General features: G+C 40.8%; 1 protein-coding gene across 3 annotated transcripts; it reads left to right on the top strand.

Moving 5' to 3' along the window:
• Window positions 1-442: 442 nt before the first annotated feature.
• Window positions 443-15831, top strand: sdf4 (stromal cell derived factor 4). Of its 3 annotated transcripts, XM_034173435.1 has the most exons (8): window positions 443-656; window positions 1195-1201; window positions 4789-5105; window positions 11328-11464; window positions 11569-11682; window positions 11765-11923; window positions 12150-12325; window positions 15358-15534. In XM_034173435.1, the coding sequence occupies exons 3-8, from the start codon at window positions 4795-4797 to the stop codon at window positions 15532-15534; spliced, it is 1074 nt and encodes a 357-aa protein (XP_034029326.1). In that variant the 5' UTR covers window positions 443-656; window positions 1195-1201; window positions 4789-4794. The 3 variants fall into 3 exon arrangements, with proteins under 3 accessions (XP_034029326.1, XP_034029327.1, XP_034029328.1); XM_034173436.1 differs by lacking the exon at window positions 1195-1201 and having other exon boundaries at window positions 443-659; XM_034173437.1 differs by lacking the exons at window positions 443-656; window positions 1195-1201 and having other exon boundaries at window positions 4795-5105; window positions 15358-15831.
• Window positions 15832-19991: the final 4160 nt, after the last annotated feature.

Here is a 19991-nt window from a genome sequence, read left to right on the forward strand (position 1 = left end):
TAAATTTGAAGTGGTTTGTATTTTAAGTAAAATTAGAAATCCTGTGATGCGGCAGTGATGCCACATTGAATCTGTGTATCACCTTCCAAATCTGGGAGCATGCATGTCCACCACACCGCAGAACCTCCTTGGGTCCTGGATGGCAACCACCCAGCCAAACAACCAGTCCATTCCCACATTTCTGATAACCACGTCTGCCTCAGCCAGGTGAAACGTGGGTGTACCCTTGATATTTTCGAACTCCTGGAGAAGGACCCTCACAACGCAAATGATACTCTCATCTTAGTTTGCTTGATCACTTGATCCAAAGTTATTGCAGTGGCACCCAAGGATACTCCTGAGTGGCCTAGTGCAACGTATCACCTGTGACGCAAGGAAAATTGAAGGCTTTTATTTCGAAATTGGTAAAAAGGAAGTTGTACTGAACTTGTTTGACTTGCACCACTTATCAGACAGGGTTTTAATGATTGGCACATGCCAGCCTCCAGTTCAGCAGAGTCTAAGGGTATTTCTGGTGTGTTTTCTAGTTTTTAAATTTGTCCGGCTGTGTTTTTGTGCGAACTGTTCCACATTTTGGACTTTGGGTGTTGTGGGGAAGCCACGTGTACAGGAAGATCTGACGGCTGGTTTGCGGGTCTGTTTGACCAGGAAGTCCAGTGGTACGTTTAGCCAGATGTTACTCTCACTAAGTGTTTCTCAAGTCTTTTGGGCTACATAATTACAATTTTGTCTGGTAAATTAATAAGCTGTTTATTTCTGTTCTGAAATGTCTTCCTTCATCGCTACTTTTATCAGCGTTAGCGTTAGCATTCGTTAGCTAACCACGTAGCGTAGTCATGGGGGAGACAAATAATCTACATAATGACAAACTCTGCGAAGCTAATTTGATATATCTGTACGTTTTGTATAAATCTCGATAATGTACGAGATAATAAATTTAAACGATGTCGGCTAAGCTAAAGTGACACGCTTATGTGGCGTTCAGGTGTTGTCTGGACACACAAACTCTGTAATGTCCGACTCTATTTATTTATTTATTTATTACCTCCGCCGGCGAAGTTGGGCAGAGGTTATGTTTTTGCTCCCGTTTATGTATTTGTGAACAACTTGGAACCCACAATTTTTCATTTATCGTGATTAATTTGTTACAGAAGATTCATATCCTGACAGGCAAGGACTGATTCAATTTTCAAGGTCAGAGGTCAAAGTCAGGAAAAATACTGGAAAAAACCCCTGTCCTGTAGCATTGAATGAATTTTTAAAAATTCATAACTAATAAAAGATTGAATTTCATTTTTGAGACTGTTTTGTAGGATGTAGGTTAATCAGTTTCAGATCAGCCGACAGTTTGAGCTGATCCGATTCCCCCCCCCCCCCCCCCCAAAAAAAAAAAAATAATAATAATAAATCGGTCATCACCTGACAAAAATTTGATCGGGCTCTAACCTGAATAGTGGATTTTGTGGATATTTGAATTTAATAATAATAACCTTTTATTTGACTAGATAAAATCCCATTGAGATCGAGGCCTCTTTTACAAGGGTGACCTGGCCAAGAAAGGCAGCAGCAAAAAAATGGATTAGAATATAAAGACACAGGCATTGTGCAAAAGAATTCCATTTAGTATTGAAAGCCCATTTGATGTACATTTTGCATCAATCAAAAGTGCCTCAGTCACTCTCATTTTTCTCGTGGATTTACTTACACCACCAGAATTGGATGGAGTTTTATGCTTGTCTGTCTTGCAGTTATCAGTCGGAAACCAAATGCCTAAAAGCAGTGAGAGATTGTGCATAGCAGAGATAACTGATGTTCTGTGAAAATTCTGTAAAAGAATTCAGAAACTGAAAAAGCACCCAGACACCACCAAAAAAAACCTAAAAAAAAAAAAAAAAAAACCTAAATTCATACTGACATTTGATCACATCTAATTTAGCTTATGAAAAGCCACTTCTAATAGGACTTTAATGTTGACAGTTTTTTCCAAGGTAAAAATTTGTGTAAGAATTTGTGGAGCTTTGCACTCTGAGCACGGTGCTCTAGTTTATTGGGTGACAAAATAGAGTGAAAGCAGTTTAAGCTTGTGTATGTTAATATTGGTTGGTGTGAATAATGTTTTGAAAAGTTGGGGTGTGTGTGTGTGTGTTGTGTTTGATTTAAAACGGGTGGTGGCCGAGTGGTTGGTGTGCTTGGTCATAGGGCAGAAGGTTCCCACTTCAGACCTGAAGGGACTTTTTTAATTTAGTTTTTTTTTTTTTTTTTTTTTTTTTTATAATAATGCCTTGTTTGCATGTGACTGTTTCTTCTAGACTCTAACTTGAGTCATCATGTAGCAGAGCTTCAGACACTTAACCCGCAAACCAGCAGCCCATGCTGCTGCTGCAGTCTGATCACTTCCTCTGTCTTTTATGATGAAATAATGCTGAATTTATGTGGAAATGATTGTTGTACAAAAGCTTGAGATATCTGCTGCTGAGACAGATGATGACTGGAGGCAGTTTGAAGCAGAGACGAGGTGATAATCTGTGAACTGCGGCTGACGCACAGAGATGCTGCATGCACAGTGAAGGCGGGGTGGACCGATTTTTAGGGGCAGACTGTTCGGTTGGTGACACCAGTCACAGTAAAGGGTGTTGAGCTGAACGGGATTTCCCACTGAAAATGATGTAATTTTGGGAAATCCGATGTAGGTGGAACACAGCGTCAGTGTTGCAGTCGCAGTGCGACGATGGTGCTATACAAATAATGAATGTTTGTGTGCAGTGGACAGAATGTTTGCATGACTTGAAAGATCAATCAATCAACTTTTTTCTTGTATAGCGCCAAATCACAACAAACAGTTGCCCCAAGGCGCTCCACATTGCAAGGCAAGGCCATACAATAATTATGAAACACAGTCTACGTCTAAAGCAACATAACCAAGGGATGGTCCAGGGTCACCCGATCCAGCCCTAACTATAAGCCTTAGCGAAAAGGAAAGTTTTAAGCCTAATCTTAAAAGTAGAGAGGGTATCTGTCTCCCTGATCTGAATTGGGAGCTGGTTCCACAGGAGAGGAGCCTGAAAGCTGAAGGCTCTGCCTCCCATTCTACTCTTACAAACCCTAGGAACTACAAGTAAGCCCGCAGTCTGAGAGCGAAGCGCTCTAATGGGGTAATATGGTACTACGAGGTCCCTAAGATAAGATGGGACCTGATTATTCAAAACCTTATAAGTAAGAAGAAGAATTTTAAATTCTATTCTAGCATTAACAGGAAGCCAATGAAGGGAGGCCAACACGGGTGAGATATGCTCTCTCCTGCTAGTCCCCGTCAGTACTCTAGCTGCAGCATTCTGAACCAACTGAAGGCTTTTTAGGGAACTTTTAGGACAACCTGATAATAATGAATTACAATAGTCCAGCCTAGAGGAAATAAATGCATGAATTAGTTTTTCAGCATCACTCTGAGACAAGACCTTTCTGATTTTAGAGATATTGCGTAAATGCAAAAAGGCAGTCCTACATATTTGTTTAATATGCGCTTTGAATGACATATCCTGATCAAAAATAACTCCAAGATTTCTCACAGTATTACTAGAGATCAGGGAAATGCCATCCAGAGTAACGATCTGGTTAGACACCATGCTTCTAAGATTTGTGGGGCCAAGTACAATAACTTCAGTTTTATCTGAGTTTAAAAGCAGGAAATTAGAGGTCATCCATGTCTTTATGTCTGTAAGACAATCCTGCAGTTTAGCTAATTGGTGCGTATCCTCTGGCTTCATGGATAGATAAAGCTGGGTATCATCTGCGTAACAATGAAAATTTAAGCAATACCGTCTAATAATACTGCCCAAGGGAAGCATGTATAAAGTGAATAAAATTGGTCCTAGCACAGAACCTTGTGGAACTCCATAATTAACTTTAGTCTGTGAAGAAGATTCCCCATTTACATGAACAAACTGTAATCTATTAGACAAATATGATTCAAACCACCGCAGCGCAATGCCTTTAATACCTATGACATGCTCTAATCTCTGTAATAAATTTTATGGTCAACAGTATCAAAAGCAGCACTGAGGTCTAACAGAACAAGCACAGAGATAAGTCCACTGTCCGAAGCCATAAGAAGATCATTTGTAACCTTCACTAATGCTGTTTCTGTACTATGATGAATTCTAAAACCTGACTGAAACTCTTCAAATAGACCATTCCTCTGCAGGTGATCAGTTAGCTGTTTTACAACTACCCTTTCAAGAATTTTTGAGAGAAAAGGAAGGTTGGAGATTGGCCTATAATTAGCTAAGATAGATGGGTCAAGTGATGGCTTTTTAAGTAATGGTTTAATTACTGCCACCTTAAAAGCCTGTGGTACATAGCCAACTAACAAAGATAGATTGATCATATTTAAGATTGAAGCATTAAATAATGGTAGGACTTCCTTGAGCAGCCTGGCAGGAATGGGGTCTAATAAGCATGTTGATGGTTTGGATGAAGTAACTAATGAAGTAACTAAAGATGGATTGTTCCATTTAATGCCATCATTCTTTATTTGTTTTATGACACCTAAATAGATTTTTGCTATTTGTTATTTTACTATAAATTAGACATGTTTGTTCTCCGGACAGGAAGTGGAATGTTACTTTTTTTTTTTTTTTTTTTTTTTTACATAATGGGACAAATAATATCACACAATGTATAATCCACCAATCAGATGACAAGGATCCAGGTGTCATAATGTCTGTTTTTATAACTAGTTGCTTTGTTTAAAAGTTTTTTTTTTTTTTTTTTTTTTTTTTTTTTTTTTAGGCCATCATGACTGTTTGGTGGAACCTGTTGTGTAGGAATCTCCTGCCTGTGTCTCTGCTTGTGTGCATCCTGCTCCTCACCACGGATGTGTACACACGACCAGCCAACATGTCAGCCTCTAAAGACAAGAACGCAGTCAACAAGGATGAGAATGAGATTCTGCCCCCATTCCACTTGAATGGAGTGAAAATGGAAATGGACGGCCACCTGAATAAGGACTTCCATCAGGAGGTTTTCCTCGGCAAAGAGATGGAGGAGTTTGATGAAGACTCTGAACCGAGGAGGAACAGGAAGAAACTTATCGATATCTTCAACAAGTAAGGCATACTTTTCATTCTTTGTGCTTCAGAGGAACAATAACCATTCCTGCCGTGCATTAGTGCAGAAAGTTTTACTGAAGCTCAAGTCAAAAGTGGAAACATCAGGAAGAGCAACAGAACGCCAGAGCTGTTCTGATACGAACAGTGAGACTGCAGAAAGAAAACTTTGCCAGATGACTGTGGTCTCGTAATGAGAAGGGCTTCTGAAACAGCAGGTGGTGAGAGAGATAAACGGCTATGTTTGTCTGTTTGGCAAACGCAATAAAGCTGAAAGTAAAATAAAATAATGGAACATTAAACATTATCAGTAGAACAGAAGGTCTTAGTCTTCACGTCGAAATCCAAATACAGAGTGACCTCGTCCTCTAACGGTAACCAGAAGCCGTGTCTGCTCCAAAATGATAATGGGCCTACAGAAAGATAATTTCAATCTAAAGGGTTTGACACAACCATTAATTTCTCAAATTGTTCAAAGGAAAATATGGACACTGTCACAAAAAATATCTTGCCCTCTAGAGTTATTTTGGATTTTTTTTTTTTTTTTTATACAGAGTTTATTTGCATTGATGTGAGCTCAGGTTTGACCCTGACGTGCTGACGGCCAATGTTTTTTTTACAGTGATTCGAGCAGGAAGCCGGTGGAAGTTCAACAGCTGTGTTTTTGGTCAAACTGTGGTACATGGGGGGGAATGGAGGAGCCATTCATTTTGATCATCACCAACATTAAATAATTAACAGCTTTTACTGGAGTTGCTATGATGTCACAGAGTTGGAAAATATATTAAATACAATTTTTAAAAAAATGTATCTGTGATTGAGAATGGTCACATGACTGCTGTCTTGTTAAAAGAAGCCGCTTTCTGCACACTCTCACTGGGCGCCACTAGTTTAGCTTATGACAAGCTAAAAGTGGACGCTCTCTTTATGGCTGAACTGTCCAGTTTCTGGGTGTTCTGTGTCAGTGCACGCCCGCGGCCGACGTGCTTGATGAATTCCTGCTCAAAAGCCACCGTTAGCTGTCCCCCAGCAGATCCCGAGCAGCCATGAAAGCAGGCCGGCTGGGTGACTGTGAGGAGGAAGTGTAGTCCTAAACAGAAGCCCCCTGTACAGCACCAACCCGTTCACATCTCTAACCGTTTTTCCCCACTCAGCGACACACCCGCCGAGGAACAAACTCTGGTTATTGGCGACTCTGTTTTGAGAAATGTGAAGTTAGCGACACCAGCAACCATAGTCAATTGTCTTCCAGGGGCCAGAGTAGGCGACATTGAAGGAAATTTGAAACTGCTGGCTAAGGCTAAGTGTAAATTTGGTAAGATTGTAATTCACGTCGGCAGTAATGACACCCAGTTACGCCAATCGGAGGTCACTAAAATTAACATTGAATTGGTGTGTAACTTTGCAAAAACAATGTCGGACTCTGTAGTTTTCTCTGGGCCCCTCCCCAATCGGACAGGGAGTGACATGTTTAGCCGCATGTTCTCCTTGAATTGCTGGCTGTCTGAGTGGTGTCCAAAAAATGAGGTGGGCTTCATAAGTAATTGTCAAAGCTTCTGGGGAAAACCTGGTCTTGTTAGGAGAGACGGCATCCATCCCACTTTGGATGGAGCAGCTCTCATTTCTAGAAATCTGGCCAATTTTCTTAAATCCTCCAAACTGTGACTATCCAGGGTTGGGACCAGAAAGCAGAGTTGTAGTCTTACACACCTCTCTGCAGCTTCTCTCCCCCTGCCATCCCCTCATTACCCCATCCCCGTAGAGACGGTGCCTGCTCCCAGACCACCAATAACCAGCAAAAATCTATTTAAGCATAAAAATTCAAAAAGAAAAAATAATATAGCACCTTCAACTGCACCACAGACTAAAACAGTTAAATGTGGTCTATTAAACATTAGGTCTCTCTCTTCTAAGTCCCTGTTGGTAAATGATATAATAATTGATCAACATATTGATTTATTCTGCCTTACAGAAACCTGGTTACAGCAGGATGAATATGTTAGTTTAAATGAGTCAACACCCCCGAGTCACACTAACTGTCAGAATGCTCGTAGCACGGGCCGGGGCAGAGGATTAGCAGCAATCTTCCACTCCAGCTTATTAATTAATCAAAAACCCAGACAGAGCTTTAATTCATTTGAAAACTTGACTCTTAGTCTTGTCCATCCAAATTGGAAGTCCCAAAAACCAGTTTTATTTGTTATCTATCGTCCTCCTGGTCGTTACTGTGAGTTTCTCTGTGAATTTTCAGACCTTTTGTCTGACTTAGTGCTTAGCTCAGATAAGATAATTATAGTGGGCGATTTTAACATCCACATAGATGCTGAGAATGACAGCCTCAACACTGCATTTAATCTATTATTAGACTCAATTGGCTTTGCTCAAAATGTAAATGAGTCCACCCACCACTTTAATCATACCTTAGATCTTGTTCTGACTTATGGTATGGAAATTGAAGACATAACAGTATTCCCTGAAAACCCCCTGTTGTCTGATCATTTCTTAATAACATTTACATTTACTTTAATGGACTACCCAGCAGTGGGGAATAAGTTTCATTACAGTAGAAGTCTTTCGGAAAGTGCTGTAACTAGGTTTAAGGATATGATTCCTTCTTTATGTTCTCCAATGCCATATACCAACACAGTGCAGAGTAGTTACCTAAACACTGTGAGTGAGATAGATTATCTTGTCAATAATTTTACTTACTCATTGAGCACAACTTTGGATGCTGTAGCTCCTCTGAAAAAGAGAGCCTTAAATCAGAAGTGCCTGACTCGGTGGTATAACTCACAAACTCGCAGCTTAAAGCAGATAACCCGTAAGTTGGAGAGGAAATGGCGTCTCACTAATTTAGAAAATCTTCACTTAGCCTGGAAAAAGTCTGTTGCTCTATAAAAAAAGCCCTCCGTAAAGCTAGGACATCTTACTACTCATCACTAATTGAAGAAAATAAGAACAACCCCAGGTTTCTTTTCAGCACTGTAGCCAGGCTGACAAAGAGTCAGAGCTCTATTGAGCCGAGTATTCCTTTAACTTTAACTAGTAATGACTTCATGACTTTCTTTGCTAATAAAATTTTAACTATTAGAGAAAAAATTACTCATAACCATCCCAAAGACATATCGTTATCTTTGGCTGCTTTCAGTAATGCCGGTATTTGGTTAGACTCTTTCTCTCCGATTGTTCTGTCTGAGTTATTTTCATTAGTCACTTCCTCCAAACAATCAACATGTCTATTAGACCCCATTCCTACCAGGCTGCTCAAGGAAGCCCTACCATTAATTAATGCTTCTATCTTTATTAGTTGGCTATGTACCACAGGCTTTTAAGGTGGCAGTAATTAAACCATTACTTAAAAAGCCATCACTTGACCCAGCTATCTTAGCTAATTATAGGCCAATCTCCAACCTTCCTTTTCTCTCAAAAATTCTTGAAAGGGTAGTTGTAAAACAGCTAACTGATCATCTGCAGAGGAATGGTCTATTTGAAGAGTTTCAGTCAGGTTTCAGAATTCATCATAGTACAGAAACAGCATTAGTGAAGGTTACAAATGATCTTATGGCCTCAGACAGTGGACTCATCTCTGTGCTCGTCCTGTTAGACCTCAGTGCAGCTTTTGATACTGTTGACCATAAAATTTTATTACAGAGATTAGAGCATGCCATAGGTATTAAAGGCACTGCGCTGCGGTGGTTTGAATCATATTTATCTAATAGATTACAGTTTGTTCATGTAAATGGGGAGTCTTCTTCACAGACTAAGGTTAATTATGGAGTTCCACAAGGTTCTGTGCTAGGACCAATTTTATTCACTTTATACATGCTTCCCTTAGGCAGTATTATTAGAAAGCATTGCTTAAATTTTCATTGTTACGCAGATGATACCCAGCTTTATCTATCCATGAAGCCAGAGGACACACACCAATTAGCTAAACTGCAGGATTGTCTTACAGACATAAGGACATGGATGACCTCTAATTTCCTGCTTTTAAATTCAGATAAAACTGAAGTTATTGTACTTGGCCCCACAAATCTTAGAAACATGGTGTCTAACCAGATCCTTACTCTGGATGGCATTACCCTGACCTCTAGTAATACTGTGAGAAATCTTGGAGTCATTTTTGATCAGGATATTTCCTTCAATGCGCATATTAAGCAAATATGTAGGACTGCTTTTTTTGCATTTGCGCAATATCTCTAAAATTAGAAAGGTCTTGTCTCAGAGTGATGCTGAAAAACTAATTCATGCATTTATTTCCTCTAGGCTGGACTATTGTAATTCATTATCAGGTTGTCCTAAAAGTTCCCTGAAAAGCCTTCAGTTAATTCAAAATGCTGCAGCTAGAGTACTGACGGGGACTAGAAGGAGAGAGCATATCTCACCCATATTGGCCTCTCTTCATTGGCTTCCTGTTAATTCTAGAATAGAATTTAAAATTCTTCTTCTTATAAGGTTTTGAATAATCAGGTCCCATCTTATCTTAGGGACCTCGTAGTACCATATCACCCCAATAGAGCGCTTCGCTCTCAGACTGCAGGCTTACTTGTAGTTCCTAGGGTTTGTAAGAGTAGAATGGGAGGCAGAGCCTTCAGCTTTCAGGCTCCTCTCCTGTGGAACCAGCTCCCAATTCAGATCAGGGAGACAGACACCCTCTCTACTTTTAAGATTAGGCTTAAAACTTTCCTTTTTGCTAAAGCTTATAGTTAGGGCTGGATCAGGTGACCCTGAACCATCCCTTAGTTATGCTGTTATAGACTTAGACTGCTGGGGGGTTCCCATGATGCACTGAGTGTTTCTTTCTCTTTTTGCTCTGTATGCACCACTCTGCATTTAATCATTAGTGCTTGATCTCTGCTCTCTTCCACAGCATGTCTTTTTCCTGGTTCTCTCCCTCAGCCCCAACCAGTCCCAGCAGAAGACTGCCCCTCCCTGAGCCTGGTTCTGCTGGAGGTTTCTTCCTGTTAAAAGGGAGATTTTCCTTCCCACTGTCGCCAAGTGCTTGCTCATAGGGGGTCGTTTTGACCGTTGGGGTTTTCTGTAATTATTGTATGGCTTTTGCCTTACAATATAAAGTGCCTTGGGGCAACTGTTGTTGTGATTTGACGCTATATAAATAAAATTGATTTGATTTGAAAAAGTAGTTCAAAGATAATTGATATATTCCTGTAAGATAATGAGTATATCTCATCTAAATCAATTCAAAAACTTACCAGTAATAAAATTATAAAGATAACTGAAGCATGGCCGTAATAAATATGTAAGAAACTTAAAGTTTCTGAGCAACTTCACCTGTTATCGTTTTGATGACCATTTACAGTTGGCGATGAAAGACTTGGGTGTTAACTTGGTGTTAAAGTCAGAACAAGAAGCTGCACTGAAAGACGTCTATCTGGGACAAAGAGACACATTCTGTGTTTTGTCCACAGGAAGGCATTTGCTTTGGTTTATTTTTCACTGGGAAGATCCTAATGATTTCCCCTCTCAAAGTCATATGTGTTTGAGAGTGGCACTCTGAGCAGGGTGGCAAAAGTAGTCCAGCGAGTTCAATCTGTGGGTGCGAGCTACCCCACAATTCCAAAATAGCAGAGATGTCGGTCCAGTGAGAGCGGCGCTCTGAGCAGGGTGCATGTTCTGCTCTGCACTTATACTATGCACCTAGAAGAACAGCTGACTGAAAATCTCTTCAAAATAAGGCTAATAATAAGAATGTGCCCCCTACGGTGGCCTGGATGTGACTGTATTGAGAGAATTCCCGCTGTCTCCGGACTCTGAGGTTATCCGCCGTATGTGCAGTAATTGCTTGGGTTGGCTTGAATGTGCTCAAAAAAAAAAACTGCCGAGCACCTGAACAAGAATTCCCAACTCTAGGATCTAGTGTATGTGGGTGTCATCAGCATAGAAGTAATTTATTGTAATTATGCTTTAGCAGTGTCAGTTTCTTCAGAGTTCACAAATGAAGAATTTGTGGTAGCAAGTGGACAGCGACTCACCAAATCCTCACAAGTCTTCCATATTTTGTCTTGAATTGTAAAGATTGTTGTTTGACATGTTGGTGCTTCACAGGTTTAAGTAGAATCACATTGGACTCCAGCCAGGTGTGCTAATCATTCAGAGGAGTCGTTGCAGCTGTCTCGTCACACATAACTGAGCACACTGAAGGGTGTTAATGTTTGATAAATGGAGCTAAATTAGCAGCTATTTATTATTCTGCCATTGCAGAGTTGATTTCAACAAGGACAGGAGCGTGAGTGCCAAGGAGATGCAACGGTGGATTATGGAGAAGACAGAGGAGCACTTTCAAGAGGCCGTGAAGGAGAACAAAAACAGTTTCCGTGCTGTTGATCCAGATGGCGACGGTGAGCCTGCACACAGTCCTGAATGTGCTTGCGGCCTGTGAAGGCCTCATTACAGTGGCAGGTTTACTGTGTGATCATCACCTGTTTACACATTCTGTCTGTAGGTCATGTGACGTGGGATGAATACAGGGTGAAGTTTCTAGCCAGCAAAGGATTCAATGAGAAGGAGATGGCGGAGAAAATAAAAAATAATGAAGATCTGAAACTGGATGAAGAAAGTATGGCTCAATATGATTTAAAACAGCTTATTGCTGCAGCGGTGTACCGTCCTAAATATTTGTCTGACGTCTGTCCGTGCAGCTCAGGAGGTTCTAGAAAGCTTGAAAGACCGCTGGTTTCAGGCTGACAACCCACCTGCTGACCAGGTCTTGAACGAGGATGAGTTTTTGTCTTTCCTCCACCCAGAGCACAGCAGAGGAATGCTCAAGTACATGGTCAAGGAGATTGTTCGAGACTTAGGTAAACATTGAGTGGACGTAAATCTTATGTTACAGTCTTGTTCTGTCACCAGAGTAATTGCTCCCACTCACTCATCTTCAACCACTTACTCCAAGTGAGGGTCATGGGGGGGCTCGCACCTATCCCAGCAGTCATGAGGCCAGTTGCATCCTGGGCAGGACACCAGCCTGATCATGAACATACTCTGGGAGCTGCAGCCTGAAATCAGATGTTTGTATGTTTGCAGATCAGGATGGTGATAAGAAACTGTCCCTGTCAGAGTTCATCTCTTTACCTGTCGGCACTGTGGAGAACCAGCACGCTCAGGACATTGATGATGACTGGGTCCGTGAGAGGAGGAAGGAGTTTGAGGAAGTCATTGACCAGGACCACAATGGCATTGTTACCATGGAGGAACTGGAGGTAATGTCATTTGAACAGGCTGATCTGTCAGCAACACTGGACCTCCCTTGGTCAAGCATCTGTACAGCCCCTTTTTTGAAGAAAGGGGCTGGTTTATGGTTCAATGTCCCCCGTAAAAATTTATTTCATGACCCTAACACATCAAAAAAAAGCAAAAAAATGTGTGCACAAGGTTTTTCCTCATCTGTCTGTGTGTGTCCTTTTGAGACTTGTGCAAGAAAAGAGGCAATGTTCCGGGACAATGTCTAGCTTTGAATGTTCACGTTGGACAATCTGGATGGTCCATTGTTTTCAGTGAAAGGCTTCTGGGTAAAGTCCCATCTCAAGTGTGAAATGGATGAGGAGAAAAATGGACAGTTAGAGATTAAGTGCAATGAGTTGCCTGGTTTTAAACGGGAACTTTTTAAGTTGCCATCAGAGCCATGGGTTTCCTGCTTTAATGCTGTACAAAAGTTTCAATGAAATGAGTTCTAGTTGCACCTCACGTCGCCTCCTGCAGTCTACTGGTGCAGGAGGCGACGTGAGGCACAGTCAGCTGACGAACACATTTAAATCAAATCAAATCAATTTCATTTATATAGCGCCAAATCACAAACAGTTGCCCCAAGGTGCTTTATATTGCAAGGCAAAGCCATACAATAACTACAGAAAACCCCCAACTGTCAAAACGACCCCCTGTGAGCAAGCACTTGGCGACAGTGGGAAGGAAAAACTCCCTTTTAACAGGAAGAAACCTCCAGCAGAACCAGGCTCAGGGAGGGGCAGTCTTCTGCTGGGACTGGTTGGGGCTGAGGGAGAGAACCAGGAAAAAGACATGCTGTGGAGGGGAGCAGAGATCAATCACTAATGATTAAATGCAGACTGGTGCATACAGAGCAAAAAGAGAAAGAAACACTCAGTGCATCATGGGAACCCCCCAGCAGTCTAACTCTATAGCAGCATAACTAAGGGATGGTTCAGGGTCACCTGATCCAGCCCTAACTATAAGCTTTAGCAAAAAGGAAAGTTTTAAGCCTAATCTTAAAAGTAGAGAGGGTGTCTGTCTCCCTGATCTGAATTGGGAGCTGGTTCCACAGGAGAGGAGCCTGAAAGCTGAAGGCTCTGCCTCCCATTCTACTCTTACAAACCCTAGGAACTACAAGTAAGCCTGCAGTCTGAGAGCGAAGCGCTCTATTGGGGTGATATGGTACTACGAGGTCCCTAAGATAAGATGGGACCTGATTATTCAAAACCTTATAAGTAAGAAGAAGAATTTTAAATTCTATTCTAGAATTAACAGGAAGCCAATGAAGAGAGGCCAATAGGGGTGAGATATGCTCTCTCCTTCTAGTCCCCGTCAGTACTCTAGCTGCAGCATTTTGAATTAACTGAAGGCTTTTCAGGGAACTTTTAGGACAACCTGATAATAATGAATTGCAATAGTCCAGCCTAGAGGAAATAAATGCATGAATTAGTTTTTCAGCATCACTCTGAGACAAGACCTTTCTAATTTTAGAGATATTGCGTAAATGCAAAAAAGCAGTCCTACATATTTGTTTAATATGCGCTTTGAATGACATATCCTGATCAAAAATGACTCCAAGATTTCTCACAGTATTACTAGAGGTCAGGGTAATGCCATCCAGAGTAAGGATCTGGTTAGACACCATGTTTCTAAGATTTGTGGGGCCAAGTACAATAACTTCAGTTTTATCTGAGTTTAAAAGCAGGAAATTAGAGGTCATCCATGTCTTTATGTCTGTAAGACAATCCTGCAGTTTAGCTAATTGGTGTGTGTCCTCTGGCTTCATGGATAGATAAAGCTGGGTATCATCTGTGTAACAATGAAACTTTAAGCAATGCTTTCTAATAATACTGCCTAAGGGAAGCATGTATAAAGTGAATAAAATTGGTCCTAGCACAGAACCTTGTGGAACTCCATAATTAACCTTAGTCTGTGAAGACGATTCCCCATTTACATGAACAAATTGTAATCTATTAGATAAATATGATTCAAACCACCGCAGCGCAGTGCCTTTAATACCTATGGCATGCTCTAATCTCTGTAATAAAATTTTATGGTCAACAGTATCAAAAGCAGCACCGAGGTCTAACAGAACAAGCATCTGTTCTGAGAAATCCTTTTCTCATTTAGAATGAGAAAAGGATTTGTACAGGACAGAACCAGACACAAATGGATGAGTTATTTGTGGCTTTTACTCATGATGAAGTCAGACATTTTAGTGAAATGGATGTTCTGACAAACAGTATGTGACAGTTTGTGCTTTTGCCCACCCCCTGTTTAAGAAGAATTTCACACAGAACACCCGGGGCGCTCTGACACACAAATGTGGTATATAAATTCTGTATTTTTTTGGTTATTCTGTTACTGGTTAGAAATCTCGTTCAGACTGGCACTAAAAAAAAAAAAAAAAAAAAACCCTGAGTAAAGTTTGGATTGGGTTCAGAAATTTCTGGTTTCTGTGGCTGGATGAAAAGTCAAAATTCTGACTTAGTTTGTGGGGCTTGTTTTCTTTGTTTAAAAAAAAAACAAACAAAAAAAACCCTACAGCTGATCCAATAAGATCTCACGCAGGACTGTTGAGATTTGATCCAATTTTCACCATTGCTGCTGGAAGGGGAAACTCAAAATTGTGGCTGTAGTCCATTAGGCCCTAAGGCCTGTTGCTCATGGTGCCTGTTGTGGAATGCTGTAGCATGAATTGTCTGAGTCTACGACTTCCCCTGAAAAAGATGCCGGTCAGTCACACGTGAAGTTACTTCCCCAACCAAGCTCGGTGCCCCTTCACAGCGGGGTGGACTGAGACTATTCGGATAAAGTGCCTTGTCCAAGGACCTGCTCTGTCGTCCTCGTGTTGATGGTAGAGAATTCATACGGATCATTAAGAACCTTAGAATGGTTTGAGGTAAATGTTAAACAGATGGACAGTCGGTAAATCAGCAGAGCACTAAAAACAAAACTGGTTTGGTTGGTTGCTTTTTGAATTTCTAACACTTTGTGTTTTTGTGGTGTCAACATGTTTGTTGTATAGGAATACATGGACCCGATGAACGAACACAACGCTTTGAACGAGGCCAAACAGATGATCGCAGTGGCCGACGAGAACCAGAATCATAACCTGGAGCTGGACGAGATCCTCAAGTACAGCGAATACTTCACAGGCAGCAAGCTCATGGACTATGCCAGGAACGTTCACGAGGAGTTCTGAAGCGAAAGCCGGCCTGCGCACCCTGTCCGCTCAGCAAGGTGGGCTGCTTACAATGCCCCCTTCAGGGAAAAGCCGTCTTAGTGGAGCCAGCTAACGATCCAACGTAGTGTTCAGCCTAAACTCACCGGCCTCTTTTGCTGATGGTTCTCCTTTTAAAAGTTTGGTCTTTTCTCCCTGGACTTTCTGCCAGCAAAGCTAATGTGGCCCATCTTCTGTGTGCCAGTGGACTTGTTTTTAACGCCCAATACACTTTGGGGTTTTTCCCAATCATTTAAAGCACCACATCAGCTTAAAAAATGCATTTGTCTTGTGAAATGTGTGACGAATTTTAACCCTGACTAGATGTTCCTTACTTGGTGCAGAGGTGAGAGACTGTGCATCGAGCCGAGCTGTTTGTCCTGCAGGAGTGTGAGAATAATGCAGATAATCATTCACACATAGCAATGCCCCTGTCAGAGAAGGACAAAATAATAATTAAAAAAAAATGCTGCTGAAAGGAAGAATCCTAACAAATATTGTAAATTCAGTTAGCACTTAATTACCTGTACAACTCATGTTTACAGTAAAATGTTATCTCCTAATCCAGCCTTTATTCTGATATCACAAAGAATCATTCTGTGTCCAACAGCAGCTTAATAAACTGCTCAAAGTGTAGGGAATATTGAGAGTAATATATATATTTTGCGCTGCATTACACAATCTAATTTTTGTGCTCTTTAATGTTTATTTATTTGAGCAGTTCAATTTGGATCATCTGCTTGTTTTTAACTCCGTGCAGATGTTTAACACATCAGGTCAGGATGTTTAAGTTTTGAATGTTGGATTGTACAGTTCTGCTTTATCCCTTTTTTCCTTCTTATTTAATGCATGGACAGAATGGGCTGTTTTGCCACTTTAAAGATCCTGTGGAGTGTTTGGATCCTGTTCGTTTTCTGTCCTTTGTCCTGTTTGAATTGTAAAATAAAATTTATGAAAAGGCTGTGACACAGCTTCATAAAATGTATGTCAAATATACTGGTCAACAATAAATATATTATTGATGAAAGAGCATGACATAGTATTTAAGTTGACCATATTTTCCAGCATCTACACTGCACCAGAGTATAAGCTGCACTTATTAAAAAAGAAAAAGTTTTAGTTCTGATTCTGGGGAAAGTCCTATATGAATAGTCAGTCAGTCAGTGCTTAATTTGTAAAGTAGGTTGGGTGGCTCCGGTGCAAAAAAAAAGAAAAAGGGCGGGGGGGGGAGCTTGCGAACAATGCTGTGCGCCACACTTAAACTGCACACGCACCTTCATAAATGACACTAACACACTAACTTTTCCTCAACTTACTGCATTTATATTTGCTGTCTCTGTACTTTTCTGTCACTTTTGCGCTCTTTTTCATACTTTTCTCTCGTTCCAAAAGTCACCGGAGCAGTGTTGCCAGATATGAAATATGTAACTATCGTACCAAACCCTCAAAATTATCGTATTTTGGGAGAAATTATCCTACACAAAACGCATACAACGTAGCTATTTTAGCTTTTTTTTTTTTTTTTTTTTAACTTTCCAAAGAATTTTATGTCATTTTTAAACAGTAATTTACAATATCCCTATAGTAATGGGGAAACTATGGCACAAAAAGAACGCAAATGCACTACCAGACTAGAAAGATTTTTTTTTTTTTTCTGTGAAGGGACACAAACGTGTTAATTACCAGACTAGAAAGAGTCGAATTCAACCTCGAGGTCGCTGTCGTCATCCGATGCCATGGACACTTGTGCAGATTTTGTTGAACACAGAAAAAATGTTGACACCTCCATAAGGAACTTGAACTTTTTTATTTTTCTTTATCTCTTTGCTCTTATGTTTTGTTCGTTTGTTATTGCATTTGTTGAAATAAAGTTTCGAAAAAAGATGTTGGTGGTTGGGGAATCTTCCTGTCACGGTAAAGATTGGATGGAATCATTACTTTGTATGAGAGGCGGCGGGCTTTCAAATGACTTTGTCCCGGTCGCCCAAAGCCAGCAGCAGCCCTGTGTGTGGTGTGTCTTTGATGCCGCCTGAGTGCAACGCCTGCAAAATGATTCTTGGGTGTCAGAGAGAGATCGTACATATTGGATTTTTTCCCATTATTGATTGTACAGAGGGCCAGACTATCGTACAAATACGATAACTATCGTACATCTGGCAACACTGCACCGAACGCACTTTACCGTAATATATGCAACATATAGCATACTGTTGGAGAGCACGGGTTCTTGGCTTGCTGTCAGTGTTGAAATTTTTCAGATTGAGGGCTTACATGAGAACTTACGGTAATGAGAATCAGCGGCGCACTAGTGTGAAACTTCGTGTTTTTCCTCTGTGTTATGACATCACAGGCTACGTTTACCGTAATACACCATATATATCATTGGAAAGCCCTTGGTGTTAGCTTTGCAATGCACTTTGAATCATTCGGATTGGACAAACTGGCGGAGTTACGGTAAAAAAAAAAAATGCATATGGAAAATATGGCGTGGGCGCCATCGCCGTAGATAAAGGGATAAATAGCTGGCGGAGCGCGCGTCCGAGGTTCCGGAGCGCGCGTCCGAGGTTCCGGAGCGCGCGTCCGAGGTTCCGGAGCGCGCGTCCGAGGTTCCGGAGCGCGCGTCCGAGGTTCCGGAGCGCGCGTCCGAGGTTCCGGAGCGCGCGTCCGAGGTTCCGGAGCGCGCTCCGGCTTGTTCCCCCTCAAATTAAGCCCTGTGAATAATCAATACAGTTATTACTAATACGTTTTGTTTTCAGTGTACGAGTTGCACTGTAGTATGTCACAGAACCTGTCAAACTAGTAAAACTATATATACTCTGGAAAATTGAGTGTGTGATGGGTTCACTGCAAGACTTCCTTAAACAGTGCAGCAGATCACCGAATATTTACAGAGGAATCTTTAAAATGGTCAAACAAGCACCAGTTTTGGCACAAATACTCCTTAGACACTTTTGAAAACCACTGATTGGCCACTTGAATTTTCAGTAGACAGGTAGGGGTCAAGTGAAGAATTACACAGGGGTCAAAATTAAAAGATGCTCCAATCATGTTGAAAACTATATTACACAGGGCTGTGAAAACTCCGCGGATTTCATCGGAGTGGGGTGTTAGTGATGTACTCTTTAATTGTGAACATCACTGAGTTTTTAAAATGCTGCTCGCAAAGCGTTCCCTTTTTTTACAACATTGTGTACAAATCAGTTTCCTCGGCTCTGCAGAGTTTCGTGGAGGAAAAATGCCACTCAAAGTGTAGCTGTTACGACAGTTGTCGTAAAGCAGGACTGGTTGGTTGCTGCGGCGACGCTGTGTGGCTCCCACGCGACGCTTAAGCTAAATTTAGCATGTGGACATCCCAAACTTTTAGAACGCTAAAGTTTTTAAAAGATTTGTGCAGCATGTCTGTGTCACGGAGCGACGTCACACAGAGAGAAGATGGCGAGAAAGACGGTTTGAAAAAGTCTGATAAGGACAAGAATCCGTGGAATCATCGCTGACTTCATCAACACACCTGAAAGAAAAGAAACGGGAAAAGTGAACTTTGCCCTCTCAGGAAAACACGGTAAGAATTTTTCTCTCCCTGGAAAATAAACATTCTGCTGTTCAAACAGGATTTTAGACAAGATTATGTTACTTTTTCACTAATCTAGACTTTCTTTTATTGTAAAAAATACATTGTGGCTTTGAATGGATTTAGGCTGCATGAATTTACACAAGAATATGTGACTTTTTACTATAAGGTATGTTATTGATATTTTACCATGATTTTCCAAATATTCTACAAGCTTCAGCTGTGGTTTTTGAAATACTTTAACAGTCTTTTCACTCTTCATAAATTTCATGTAGTTTAATTGTTCTGAGTTGATGCATAATTTGGTTTACAATTAAAAAGAAAATCATTCCAGGTCCAACTTCCACATCATATTCTGTTATTTCATCATCACTGACAGGTCAAATGAAAGGTTGAGTATAGGATTAGTTAAATATCCACTAATTTTGAGATTTGTTCTTCCTGGAGTTGCTGAAAAAGTATAATTAGATAAAAATTTAATTCCACAGGGCCCTAGACCCCGGCTACTGGGGAGCTGTACCCCCCCCCCCACACACACACACACACCCTGCAAATTTTCCTCAGATTTCACAATTTTCATTTCACAGCCCTGATTACACTGATAACAAATATTCAAAAAAAGGTATAATTTGAGCTTTCTCTGACTCAATGTTATGGAGTAAAAATAAGAATGTTGACATAGGTCAGTTTCCTTTTGTACAGGGGTCAGAAGTTAGTTATTTCAATTTTGTTAAAAAAAAAAGTGATGCAAATTATTGGTTGAGCTAATAGGATTAATAAGTGGAATAGTTTTGACTGTGTTGAATGTTTGGTCTGCAAAGTAAAGGTCAAACAATGTCAATATCCACTGGATTCTATGACATGTGACATA

This window comes from Thalassophryne amazonica, chromosome 6 (assembly GCF_902500255.1).
Source record: "Thalassophryne amazonica chromosome 6, fThaAma1.1, whole genome shotgun sequence".
NCBI classification, from domain to species: Eukaryota; Metazoa; Chordata; class Actinopteri; order Batrachoidiformes; family Batrachoididae; genus Thalassophryne; species Thalassophryne amazonica.